This window comes from Telmatherina bonti (assembly GCF_933228915.1).
Source record: "Telmatherina bonti genome assembly, chromosome: 3".
Taxonomy (NCBI): domain Eukaryota; kingdom Metazoa; phylum Chordata; class Actinopteri; order Atheriniformes; family Telmatherinidae; genus Telmatherina; species Telmatherina bonti.
Genome location: NC_136621.1, coordinates 32252489 through 32265518, shown reverse-complemented (window position 1 = coordinate 32265518; position 13030 = coordinate 32252489). Strand labels below are relative to the sequence as shown.

The window sequence follows — 13030 nt, the reverse complement described above, 5'->3', positions numbered from 1 at the left end:
TGCTTAATAAAGAAAGCATGTGATTTGCAGTGGTGTAAATAAGACAGTCAACATACTTTTCAGCTGTATTAATGAAAAGATAAGATTTAAAGGAAGGCTGGCAGCAGCTCTACTATCAGTGTTGGGGGAACGTTGTCATGCGAACGCATTAAGAAGCCAGATATTGGAAATTTACCTCCCTGGTTTATTCATGTGGTGAAATTCTTTCAGGTTAAATATTTCATTGTATTTCATTTATAAGCATCAAATTACAATAGTCAGTGCTTATTTTCTTGCAGTCTTGGTTGGCTAAATGCAGTGTTTCTCAAATCTGGTCCTCAGCCCCCCCCTGGCTGTTTTAGAGGCAATCCTACACATGAATGAAATAAAGGCTCATTAACAGGCTGTAAAGAACTTAATGAGGAAGTTCAGTAATATGACTCAGGTGTTTTGGAGCAGGGTCATCTCTAAAACATGCAAGGGCAGGGGATCCTGAGGACTGGAATTGAGAAACACTGGCTTAATGTGAACATCTACAGAGATTTTATATCAAATTGTGTTTTGTTTTCCTTTTTTTTAAATTTTTTTATTTTTAGATCAGATCTGTAGTTTTACAATCCATGGCGGTTTGACAATATTGTGGATCTGAATCAATTTCTTGTCATTGTTTGTGTGGAGTTGACAAAAATTCTAAAATCACAGTTTACTCCTTAGAGAAAATTAAAAGTCATTGTTTTTTGTTGACACTGTAAGTGTATGTTGTTTACCTATTATCGAAAATAAAGAGCCAGACTGATGGTCAGACACGATGACAGTATTGATATCAAAAACATCTTATTAATTTCATTCATACTTAATAATAGATGGATAGATATCTTGGTATGTAAATACTTTATTCATTATTCATTTAGTATTTATTTTGATAGTAATGATGGATTCATGCAGACCAAACAGCATAAGTGTGAATGCACCGTATTGTATCGGAAAGAAGTGGGAAACGGTACGGTAATCTTTTCAGGCTCTGTCATGCATACACACTTTTATTATCTGATGTTAACACTTTCAGTCCATAAAGGTTGCAGCCCAAAAAAACTTCAAGAAATGTCAATAGGACAAAGTCAGGACAATTTAAGCACTGAGCCAGGAAATACACCTCTCTCTGGGTTGAAACTAAGACTTGACAGATATTGCTGTTGCATGAATCCATATGTTTCTCTTTTTTTATTATTTCCACTTCGTTTTCCTTTCAACACAATGCTGTTATAAAAGAAATATATACAACAATTACAGATAGAAAATAAGATGCAGATAGATCCACAGAAGAAAGCAGTGCCAAGCTAAAATGTTTGTGTAGGCAGTCGGCATACACTGTTTTTTTGGTTGAGCTGATTTGTTTATCCTTTCGAGTTGTTGTTCTGTGAAGTTTGCTTTGAATGAATGTACCAATGCAAAAATGTTAACGCGAAGCAGATGAGATGATGTCGATTAGATGTATGAAGTGTAATTGTTTGAAAATATAGATTGCAAAGATATTATTTTATAGCATGAATTAGTTTCTGAAGAAAACACAGCTACCTTGAAAAGGAACTCTTTATCTCACAAGTGCAACTATTCTCAGATCCATCACAAGTGAGGGCATGCATCATTAAGGTTTATTTTCCCCGCTAGAAGCTTAAAGTAATGTGGGCTTGGCAGAACATAACTTTGCTTTTAGAGGGTTTCAGACTGAAAGCCTCTTATATCCTCCACAACCCAATCATATCGCACCACCCTGACACAGCTGCCACGAGACTGAATCTGAAGTATACAGACTAGAGACAGTGGTACTGGTCTTTAGCCAATATTTCACCATTTTATCACCCGTGCTAAAGACAAAGTGAGCTTAAATTAAACTTATTTTTTTCTAGTAATTGCATTTAATCTTAAAGATTTTTCTATCTGATTTATCTGATTTATACTTTCCTTTCTTTGGGGGGAGAGGGGTTTATAACAGTTGCACTTTAATTATGGTGTTTCAGATGGTTAAACAGTTTTCTTACTATTTTTGTTGTTAAAGCCACAACCCACAGTTTCTCAGTGGACGTTCTGATTGCCTCCCGATGCCGAATATATCTGATATATTTAGCTTTTGATTTGGATAACTTTTGTTTAGACCTGCAACTTCTTTGAAACTTTATTTTTTGAAAGTTGACATAATTTGGATAGGATGGGATAACACATCAGTAACATCCTGTTGTATTCATGTTTTTCTCATTCGTGTTATTACTGTTGCAAGTAAAGGAAAATAAAACATATTGATTATTCATATTGTCCAATACATAATCTAATACAGAAATGTTTCTTGATTGTCCCAGAAGCTTGATATTAGATTATCTCCCAAACAAACTCCTGTAAAATATTAGCTCCAGTTAGATGACATATTTATCCCTGTGCATCACATTAATTCTGTGCAGTGTAGCCTGTTCAGAAGAGCTCCGTTTAACATAGTTTTAATTTATTTCTTTTTGCAAGAAGAATAGTGATTCACAATAATTTTGTGATGCCAATAGATAACTTAAATGTTAGGAATATTGGTCTTTTGTATGATGCCAAAATAAACGTCAACTCCACCATAGCCTTTACAATTTAATTTGACCTCCTCGAAATATTTAAAACCCCATAGAAGTGTCTGAACCACGAGTCTACAACTAAAAGTTCAGGTTAAGAGCCAGTCTGCATCTAAACAGTCCTCTTCATCATACTGGTCAGACCAACACCAAACACACAAGTTACTGAGATGTTAACAGTTTCATGTTGCTGTAGATTTTGTTTCTATAAATTGTGTGAAATGAAGGAAATGCATCACGTTATTCTACTTAAATGGCCTGTATCAGTGTTACATGAACATTTTTACATTTTTTGTAAATTCCACCAGAAAGTTAAAAAAGCTTTTTGTGAGTTGCATAAGTGCAGATTGTCTTTTATTCTAATTCAAAGGTTGATGTGCAGGTATTGCATCAGTTTTATTCAGAAACTATTTCTGTCATATTTTAATGGTGATAAAGTACAGATGGTAAATCCAAAAATATTTATTACATTGTCATATTCATGTATGTTTTTTTTTTTTTTTTTTTCTTTCTTTTTTTTTTTTTTTTTAAAGTAATTACATTATTTAGGCATTTTTTTGTCCTCTTTTAGTTTACAACCTGGAAAAAATTCATGTAATGAGCCGGTCACAGCTTGAAGAATTTGCAGATAGTCAAATCATGTAAATAAAGCTCATATAAGTTTATTTCTACTTGTCAGTACACAGGTTTTACATCATAAAACTGAAAATCAGCACACCATTGTCCAATTAGACCCGTTACTGGAACAGTGATATGTTTTACATGTTTTTTAGTGACCTGTAATGCTTTCTCTCATTTCCCAGGTCACGACACTGGTGAACACCAGCAACAAAGGGCCTTCCGGTAAAAAGAAGGGACGATCAAAGAAGGCGCACGTCCTGGCAGTGTCTGTCGAGCAGGCCACACAGAACTTTCTGGAAAAGGGCGATCAGATTGCCAAAGACAGTCAGGACCTCAAAGAAGAGCTCATTGCTGCTGTGGAGGATGTTCGTAAGCAAGGTAACTTGACATATTCTTGTAGAAACGCAGAGCATGAGCTGCTATAGTTAACAGACGCCGGTCAGATGCTTATTAGTGTGTAATGTCCCTTTACTTTGAGAAATGGATTGAGATTGAGAAATACACTCCACTGCTCCCAGCCATCTTTCCTTTTTCACTCTTAAATAATGAGTTCATTAAAAACGTCCATGTTGAGCCTTTCTGTGACTAAGTTGAAAATATTTTTAATAATTCAGTCCTATCTAATGACATTTAGGATTTTAGTGGAGATAGATGGAGAAAGGCATTAACATTATATAAACTCTTGTTGTAATTAGGCACTGAAAAGATAAACATCAGTTAAAGGTTGCCTTCTGCTTGCTGCCTGTGCTGTATTTTTGGTTCTCCATTTGTTAAATTCATCCCAATCTTATATGCTTGGTCAGTCCTTGAAACTGAAATGAGAAGCTGTCCTGACACCACCTTCTGTGGAAGTATTCTACTTGCATGAATGGCTGGATGGGGTGTGTATCTGACATGTTTATAAAGTTTGGGAAAAGCAGCATTGTAGCTGTCAGGACAATCTACACAAATTTAAACAGATGTAGAGCTAAGAGTGGCTCGGCAAATCTACTCAATTTAATAGATTAGTGTAGCCATTAGCTTTTGGCTTTACTTAATGCATGCAGCTATGTGAATGGATTGAGTCTAGCTCTGGAGTTGTTTACCCCAAAGTCATGCATCGTTAAAGTGTCAGCTGACTGTGATGATAAGGAACTTTGGTGAAATTTAAGACATTATACATAATTACACTCATTAGCAACCATATGGGACTTTTTTTTACACTAAAACTTCAGCACAGATGGAGCCTTTTACCCTATAACCCCCTTGCTAGCACTTATATTGTCCTTTCCTTATCTGGATGGGGTCATGTCACAGTTGTATGTACTTTTCTAGACCTTCTTCTGTACTGAGAACACATCAGTCAGCCTCTTCTGTACGTGAATAAAATGTTTGTTTGTAATAGCTTTCCTGGTTGGTAATAACATCAGCAGAAACGTTCAATGAAGCTCAGCATATGTTGTGTTGCAGCTTCATTCCTCATCCTGCCATTTCAGCATCTGATGGTGCTGTTGACCACACTATTACTACACAGGTCATCACCAAATCGGACATTAAAAAGAACCCCTGGATCAATCTCACCACACGCTAAGTGCGCTAACCTAAAGCAAATCTATTTAGATTATTTGTCCTTTTAAGCTGCAAAGTGTTACGTTTTAAAATCCAGGTATTTATTGAGATTTACTGAAGTTTTTAAAGGCTCAGCCTTATGAAAATGGCTAATTATTTAACTTGGTTACCCATTCTGACCCCTAGAAAAGGACATAAAAAGGTAATGCATCGCATCGTCTAACCTTTTCCAAACACTATGACAAGCCAGACAGCTTTCCTGCATGTTTGGATCACTAATGAGCCTTTTTTAATTGCTTCTATACTTTCCACTTTTTTGCTTGGCTCAACAAGTCAGGCCAACAGTGTCCATTCATGTCGACGTTTTACAAATTGGAATGTGCCATGAAGATAATTTTTAGCAGAATTCCTCATTTTTAAAGACCTGTAGCTGCAAATAATTGCCAAATAGAAGCCATAGTTGGGTGTAACATGCCTTCAAATCAGACTTTTTATCTGACATTAATCAGACCTTTCGTCTTTGTGACTCCCCTCCTCCTCTTCTTGATTTTTCTTTTTTTATTCTAGTGTCAAAATTCACTCTCACCCTTAACAAGCTCATCAAAGACCTGGACAGACATCTGGTTCTGTTAGTAAGCTTGTTCCACAGTTTTTAGTATTTCTACTTGCAAGATGAGTTAACTGCATTTTCTTTTGTTCATTACCACATAATATATAACTATTTCCATAATTTTAGGTATGAATAGAGAGCTGTTACTGCTACTCCATTACTGACCCAACATGAACAATTTACGGTCAGTATTTATAAGGAAGCTTGGCACCGTGGACGTTTGGGACCTTGCTGTGTGGAATTTTCATACTCCTACTCCATTTACCCAGACTTTCACAGGATCTCCACTTTCCTTTCTCAGTTCAAAGTCAAGTGTGTCAGGTTAATTTGTGATTCTAGATCCGCTATATGTGTGGGCGTAAGCAGTCATGGTTTTCTGTCTGACTGTGTTAGCCGTTTGATGGACTTGTCACAGAGTTTTAGATGTGACGGGTTATGTTTTTTTTTCTTTTTTTTTCTTTCCTAGTTGAAACCACTCTGCTACACATGGACAATAAATCCTTAAAATGTATTTCTGTCACACACGTGTGACTAAACTGTATTTTCGGAGGCTTTCTGCTCAGCTGTCTGAACCCATTGTAAGGCCCTCTCATAACATCAGGGGGCTTATTCACTGTTCCATAGCACCAAACTGAACGGTTGAGTATATGTTGTGCGGTTGAGTATATGTTGTCTTTGTCAATTCTGCTGTTGAAAAAGTCCCTGAAAAGGTTCTGAAAGAAAATGTAAAACTTTGTCCTACCGATTTGCCTTACTATCAGGGATATCAGCTAAAATGTGCTTTTAGATACAACACTTGCTTTTAGCATGATTTCTGTTCAATAAGAACAGCTAAAAAAAAAAAAAAAAACGAGGTTAAATAAGTTATCTAAACTGTTTTGTTTTTATACATTTTACTGCCCTCCTCAGTTATTCAGCAAGTTTTATAAGAATGGCTTTGGATACAATAGTAAAGTTGTTGTATGTCATTTCTTTTGCCTGTCCCCTATTACTCATATAATTTTATTATTTATTTACACTTGTGGTATGCTGTGGAGACTTTTCCCAGTATCCAGATTTGAAACATTTTTAGCAGTTGTATAAGGTTGAAAGTGAAGAGCAGAGATAATTTCACACAACACAGTTGTTTCTCTTATTAGAATAAATATATCCTAATAATGTTTAGCCACTAGATTTTTTTCAAATCATTGTCATCTCTGCACATGAAGGCATGTGAGAATACTTTTAAGAGAGCATGTCTTTATAAATTATATTCAGTCATTATGTTAACTGAATAGTATAAACCGCTTCTTGGGTTTTTACACGGCTTAAATAAAAGAAACACTTTAATCACATATCTTGAAGTTTGATGAATGAGAGCTGCAAATGTTTATTCTTTACATTGTGGGAGGATGGTCAATGAAATGAAAATCATCGACCCACAGGTGTCTGGATTCACAATCATACTCATAATAAAAATAGAAAGATCAGATCACAGACTGACACAACTTCTATGGAAATTCCTCTAGACCATTTAAAATGAGGTTCAGTGGTGTATTTGACCTCCATACACAACATCTGGGCATGCTCTTCATGAGACGATGGATGTTCTCCTGAAGGATCTCCTCCCAGACCTGGATCAAGGAACCAGTAAGCCCCTGGACAGCCTGTAGTGTGACGTGACAGCAGTGGGTGAAACGAGACATGAAGTCCCTGAGGTGTTGGGTTGGATTTGGGTCTGGTAAACCGGTTGGCCCATCAATAGCATCAATGCCTTCGTCATGCAGGAACTCCTGACACACTGAGACTGAGCAATGTCATGCATGAGAAAGAACCCAGGTGTCACAGCAGCAGAAGATGGTCTGACGACGGTTCTGGGGATCTAATCCTGGTGTCTAATGGCAGTCAGAGTACCACTGGCTAGAATGTGGAAGTCTGTATGGCACTCCAAGGATATGCCTCCCCGACCATCACTGACCCGTTGCCACACTGGGTCATTCTGGCAGGCTGTTTTGTAAGGCTGCTACTCCTTATACAAGTATAGCAGACCCGCTACTGGGTTGTTGTCCTCCTACGGCCCCCTCCCATCTCCTGGTATATTGGCCTGTCTCCTAGTATCTCCTCCATGCTCTCAACACTGTGCCAAGAGACAAAACAAACCTTTTTGCCACAGCACACATTGATGTGTCATCCTGGATAAACTGCTCTACTTGAGCCACTTCTGTGGGTTGCAGATGCCATCCCATATCCTAGTGGTAAAGGGGAATGGTAAAATGCAAACATGACCACAAAGGATGAAGACACAAACAGTCTGTGGCCACCACCTGCTGGACCATTTCTTTATAGGGACTGTCTTGTCTCTGTTGTCTGTCCCAGTTGGAAAACAGCTGGTGAAACAGATTTACACAGTTTTTTTTCCATGCAAATGAATCTGTGTTCCCTTTATGTTTTGAACAGATGATGTACATTCACTCATCCATATGTTTACACTCGTTCTAAATTTATCTGCAAGTGTCCATTAAACCTCTCGCATCGTTTCAGGGCAAAAAACTACAACTATGTTATTCAAAATAAGAGCTGTTAAGTGACAATGAATATTTATTTATTGTTTTGATGGAGAAATACAGACTACTTATTGGAGGTTTAATTACTTAGTGACATAAAACAACAAAAAAAACCAAAACATTATTTTCATAGCTGGCCATCTGCAAGCTGTTTACACTTGCAGCTTATAATTCACATTTATATGGTAACGACTTTACAGTGAAAACAAAAATGGTCAAAGCCAAACAGTAATGTAAATATTTGTTTTGACCGACACTGTCCGTTTTCTTTGCTAACTTTTTTGGGCACGCACACTGAAGTGCCTTTGAGAACACAGGGCATACAAGAAGCATCCTTCAAAATTCCACCAATTATAGCACTAGGTCCTTCAGAGAATACTTTATATCTGAACAGGCTGGATTTGTCATCCAAGCAAGTCTTGTTAAGAATCCTGCATTGACTTTGCTAAGACAAATCTGCACTTAGCTCGTGTTTGCTAGTAAATTAATTTTAGTTTCCTTTGCTACCCATTTCTATATCTCTGAAATACATGAAAGGAAGATGGTAACAGGCCCCTTGTTCTGTATAATTTGTCTTTACAGTACTATTTAGAACTGAGGTGATATACTGTAAAGTTATATACCACTCCACTGGGATTAGAGTTAAATACCATTTTGTTCCTCCTTTGTGTTAATAGCACAACATGTGCATATAAGCACACTCACACATACAGATATGGCCTGCTCTGCTCATTGTCTTTGGTTCCTTCTGTTTTGCAGGAGAGACGATGCGCATTGCTTCATCTGAGTTTGCCGATGACCCGTGTTCCTCCGTTAAACGGGGTACCATGGTGAGGGCTGCTCGCGCCCTGCTGTCTGCTGTCACACGCCTGCTCATCCTCGCCGACATGGCCGATGTCATGAGGCTGCTTTCACATCTCAAAATTGTAAGTACAGCTGATGTGTTTCTTGTAGGAGTTTACCAACCTGTTCGAGTATGATCCTGTGTGATGTGATTGCTGAGTAGTCTAACGGCTGTACTTCCTGTTTGTTTGTAGTTGCAGTCAGCATTACTGCTACTTAGAATAAAGAAAATTCCAAAATTTCATTTATGTTAAAATATAAATGAGACATGGAGTAGAATCATGAGAACATACATCATACGAGTCCTGGTGTGATGTATGTGTACAATGTACACTCATTGTAGTCATATAAAGAACATAGATTTCTTGGTTACTTATTTTAACACGCACTGTGGGCTTTGTAAGAGAAGATACAAAATGTTAAGAGGGAATGTCATGCATTTGGTTTAATGAGACAAAGTGATGCCTACAGACATCTTCTGTCTCCCAGTTTGTCCTTTTCACAAATGAGCCTGCACTGCCTCTTTTTTCTAGCCGTATTCTTGGTGCTCACAGAGGGGCTTAACTGAAGCTTGCATAAGCTCTGTCATCAAAGTCCACTTAGTTATCTGTGTGTCTTCTGAGTTTTTCATTATATCTTCTGCAACTTTTTTCATTAGTGTTAAAATGGGTTTTATCATCAGAAATTACCAACAAAAAAGAATGAAATGGCTACAATAAGATTTACTAACATGACACAAGTAAATGGTTCTTGTCTTTCTCAAATCCGGTTGCGGGTAGGATGAAGAAAAGGATCAGAATTAATTTTTTGTTTTTACTCAAGTATTGTTTTAGAAGAATAAATGTCAAATAACTAAAATTGCCTTTGGTCTTGATTTAATCCCCCCAAAAACAAGATTTTTGTGATTAATTTTCAGCTGTATGCACAGATAATCTAAATGTTGTGTGTGGCTGTATGCTTGTGTTTGTGGCAGGTGGAAGAGGCCCTGGAGGGAGTAAAGAATGCTACCAATGAGCAGGACCTGGCCAACCGCTTCAAAGAGTTTGGAAAGGAGATGGTGAAGCTCAACTATGTGGCAGCCAGGAGACAGCAGGTAAGTAGGAACTCCCTTTCACCTGCTTTGCCTTGCCAAGGAATACAAGTTATTGATTTGTGTGTCCTGCTGGAAAAACATTCAACAAGGGTTCAGTCTCTAACATCTCTATGTTGGGGGGGATTTCTGTTATATGCTAGAAATAACTTCTGTTTAGAAGATTATGTTTTTACCCTTAATCTTGTGTTTCAGGCCTTGAGATGTTGATGCATTTAATTGGAATTTTTCTTTTGGAGAAACTAAACTTGTCATCACAGCTAGAAATGATTGATGAAAACTTATATTGAAAATACATAGGTTTGTTATATTTGTAGTCAGCAATGTCAGGAAGCCTTGACTCTGACTTAGGTGTAGTTTTAGCATTTCAGGGGGTGGGGGAGAAACCCTTGTTAGTTCATATAATAAATTTTAGCTGCTTGACTTTGGAGAGCAACATATTTTATGTGGCCTCCAGTATGTGAAAAACTTTAGAGGGATTTTCCTAAAAATGTCATGTTGGCAAAAGACCGTGCTGCCAGGTTGTCCCAGAGCAAAGCACTGAACTGAATTTTATCCAGCTGCACAGCTGCCGAGCTGCTGACACTGTAACTCTGCTGTTTGGAACAAAACCAATTCACCAAATGGGACATTAACTTTTCTTCTTGAACTGGGTCTTGTTTGGGTGTATTCTGTTTCTAATCAGTGATGTTTTAAACATCACACCTGTGATTCATTTCTTTAAAGCAACATTTAACATTTTGATGAATACTTTCCTGTGCAAATGTTTTAAATATCCACAATTTTATGAGTTCTAAATGCCAGCGGATTGATATGTAGTTACCTAAACTGCTCTCATCTTCTCAGGAATTGAAAGACCCTCAGTGTCGGGATGAGATGGCAGCAGCTCGTGGGGCTCTGAAGAAAAATGCTACCATGCTGTACACAGCCTCACAAGCGTTCCTGCGCCACCCAGATGTAGCGGCTACACGTGCCAACCGGGACTACGTGTTCAAGCAGGTCCAAGAGGCCATTGGAGGCATTTCCAGTGCCGCTCAGGCCACCTCACCTACTGATGAGAAGCATGGCCATGCTGGCATTGGCGAATTGGCTGCTGCTCTAAATGAATTTGATGTAAGTCAACAAACACTGTTTTTTAAATTCAGAATACTTTACTTGGTTTTTATATATGTTATCAACACCATCTTTCTACTATAAGGAAATGTGAAAAATATTTAAAGGCAACAGTACGGCAAAGAAACCTATTATTTTTTTTATTGTGCCTGAACACTCATAATGATACTTCTCTCAAAGAAGTTGCAAATGACAGCGTGCAGCTTTGTGTAGAGTGCGTCTGTCAGTATGACCTGAAAGGTTTTAGTCTTACTGATGTGGATTCTCAGTCACCGAAGTCACAACAATCTTAAGTGCTTGAATATAAGGTATCTGAACTCATTTTCCCTGCTCTTGCAGATGGTCCACATTTTCTCTAAAAGCTTGTTCTCTTCTGTGTTGCGGTTGAGTGGCATTGTAGTGTAGAAGAGGCACTTTTCTGAGGACAGTAATGCTCACATATTAGACATGGAATTTTAAGAGAGCTTGAAATGATTTCAAGGTTAAAAGAAAAAAAAAAGTAGGGCCTCAGGTATTGTCTAAAATTACAGCCTCAACTCTCCTTCTGAGGCAGCTTCACACCTGCCTGACCATCATAACACGTTGGTCAGACAGGCCAACTCATAGGTTACAGTGATTTGAATAATCCACAGTAGTGGGAGGTAGGCTAGGGACATGCATTACCCTTCCATCCATCCATCTTCTACCGCTTGTCCGGGGTCAGATCGCGGGGGTAGCAGCCTCACACCTCACTTCAGTGAGGCATCCAGGAGGCATCCTGACAAGATGCCCGAGCCACCTCAAGTGGTTCCTCTTGATGCGGAGGAGCAGCGGCTCTACTCTGAGCCCCTCCCGGATGACCGAGCTCCTCAGCCTGTCTCTAAGGGAGAGCCTGGCCACCCTGTGGAGGAAACTCTTTTCAGTTGCCTGTCTACGAGATCTCGTTCTTTTTAGTCACGACCCACAGCTCATGACCATAGGTGAGGGTAGGAAATTTGGTCGACTGGTAAATTGAGAGCTTTGCCTGGCTCAGCTCCTTCTTCACCACGACAGACTGGTGCAGAGTCCGCATTACTGCAGACGCCTCACCTATCCATCTGTCAATCACACGCTCCATCCTTTCCTCACTCGTGAACAAGACCCTGACATATTTAAACTCCTCCACTTGAGGCAGGACCTCACTCCCGACCCAGAGAGGGCAATCCACCCTATGAGGACCATGGTCTCAGATTTGGAGGTGCTGATTCCCATCCCAGCCGCTTCACACTCGGCTGCGAATTGCTCAAGTGGGAGCTGTAGATCATGGCCAGATGAAGCAAACAGAACCACATCATCCACAAAAAGCAGAGACCCAATCCTAAATCCACCAAACCAGATCCCCTCAACACCTCTAGAAAATTTGTCCATATAAGCTATGAACAAAATCGGTGATAAAGGACAGCCTTGGTGGAGTCCAACTCTCACTGGAAACAAATCCGACTTACTGCCAGTAATGTGGACTAAGCTCTGACACCTGTTGTGCAGGGACCAGGCAGCTCGTACAAGTGGATCCAGTACCCCATACTCCCGGAGTACCCCCCACAGGAGCCCCCGGGGGACATGGTCGAACACCTTCTCCAGGTCCTCAAAGCACATGTAAACTGGTTGGGCAAATTCTCATGCCCCCTCCAGGACATCAAAAAGGGTATAGAGCTAGTCTACTGTTCCGCGACCAGGATGAAAACCACACTGCTCCTCCTCAATCCGAGATTCGACTTTCCGATGGACCCTCCTCTCCAGGACCCCTGAATAGACCTTACTGGGGAGGCTGAGGAGTGTGATTCCCCTGTAACTGGAAGACAACTTCTGGTCCCCCTTCTTAAAAAGGGGGAACACCACCCCAGTCTGCTAGTCCAGAGGCACAATCCCTGATGTCCACGCAATGCTGCAGAGTCGTGTTGACCAGTACAGCCCCACAGAATCCAGAGGCTGTAGGGACATTGGGCAGATCTCATCCACCCCCGGGGCCTTGCCACCAAGGAGCTTTTTGACCACCTCAATGACTTTAGCCCCAGACATCGGAGAGTCCACCCTTGAATCCACCAGCTCTGCTTCCTCA

General features: G+C 39.5%; 1 protein-coding gene across 1 annotated transcript in view; it reads left to right on the top strand.

Moving 5' to 3' along the window:
* The window catches only part of ctnna2 (catenin (cadherin-associated protein), alpha 2), a 329734-nt gene that overhangs the window by 52315 nt on the left and 264389 nt on the right, over positions 1–13030 (top strand). The window contains exons 3-6 of the mRNA XM_079238137.1: positions 3389–3584; positions 8667–8833; positions 9724–9843; positions 10687–10953. Of these exons, the coding sequence (XP_079094263.1) occupies positions 3389–3584; positions 8667–8833; positions 9724–9843; positions 10687–10953 (750 nt within the window). The remainder of the gene's footprint in view (positions 1–3388; positions 3585–8666; positions 8834–9723; positions 9844–10686; positions 10954–13030) is intronic.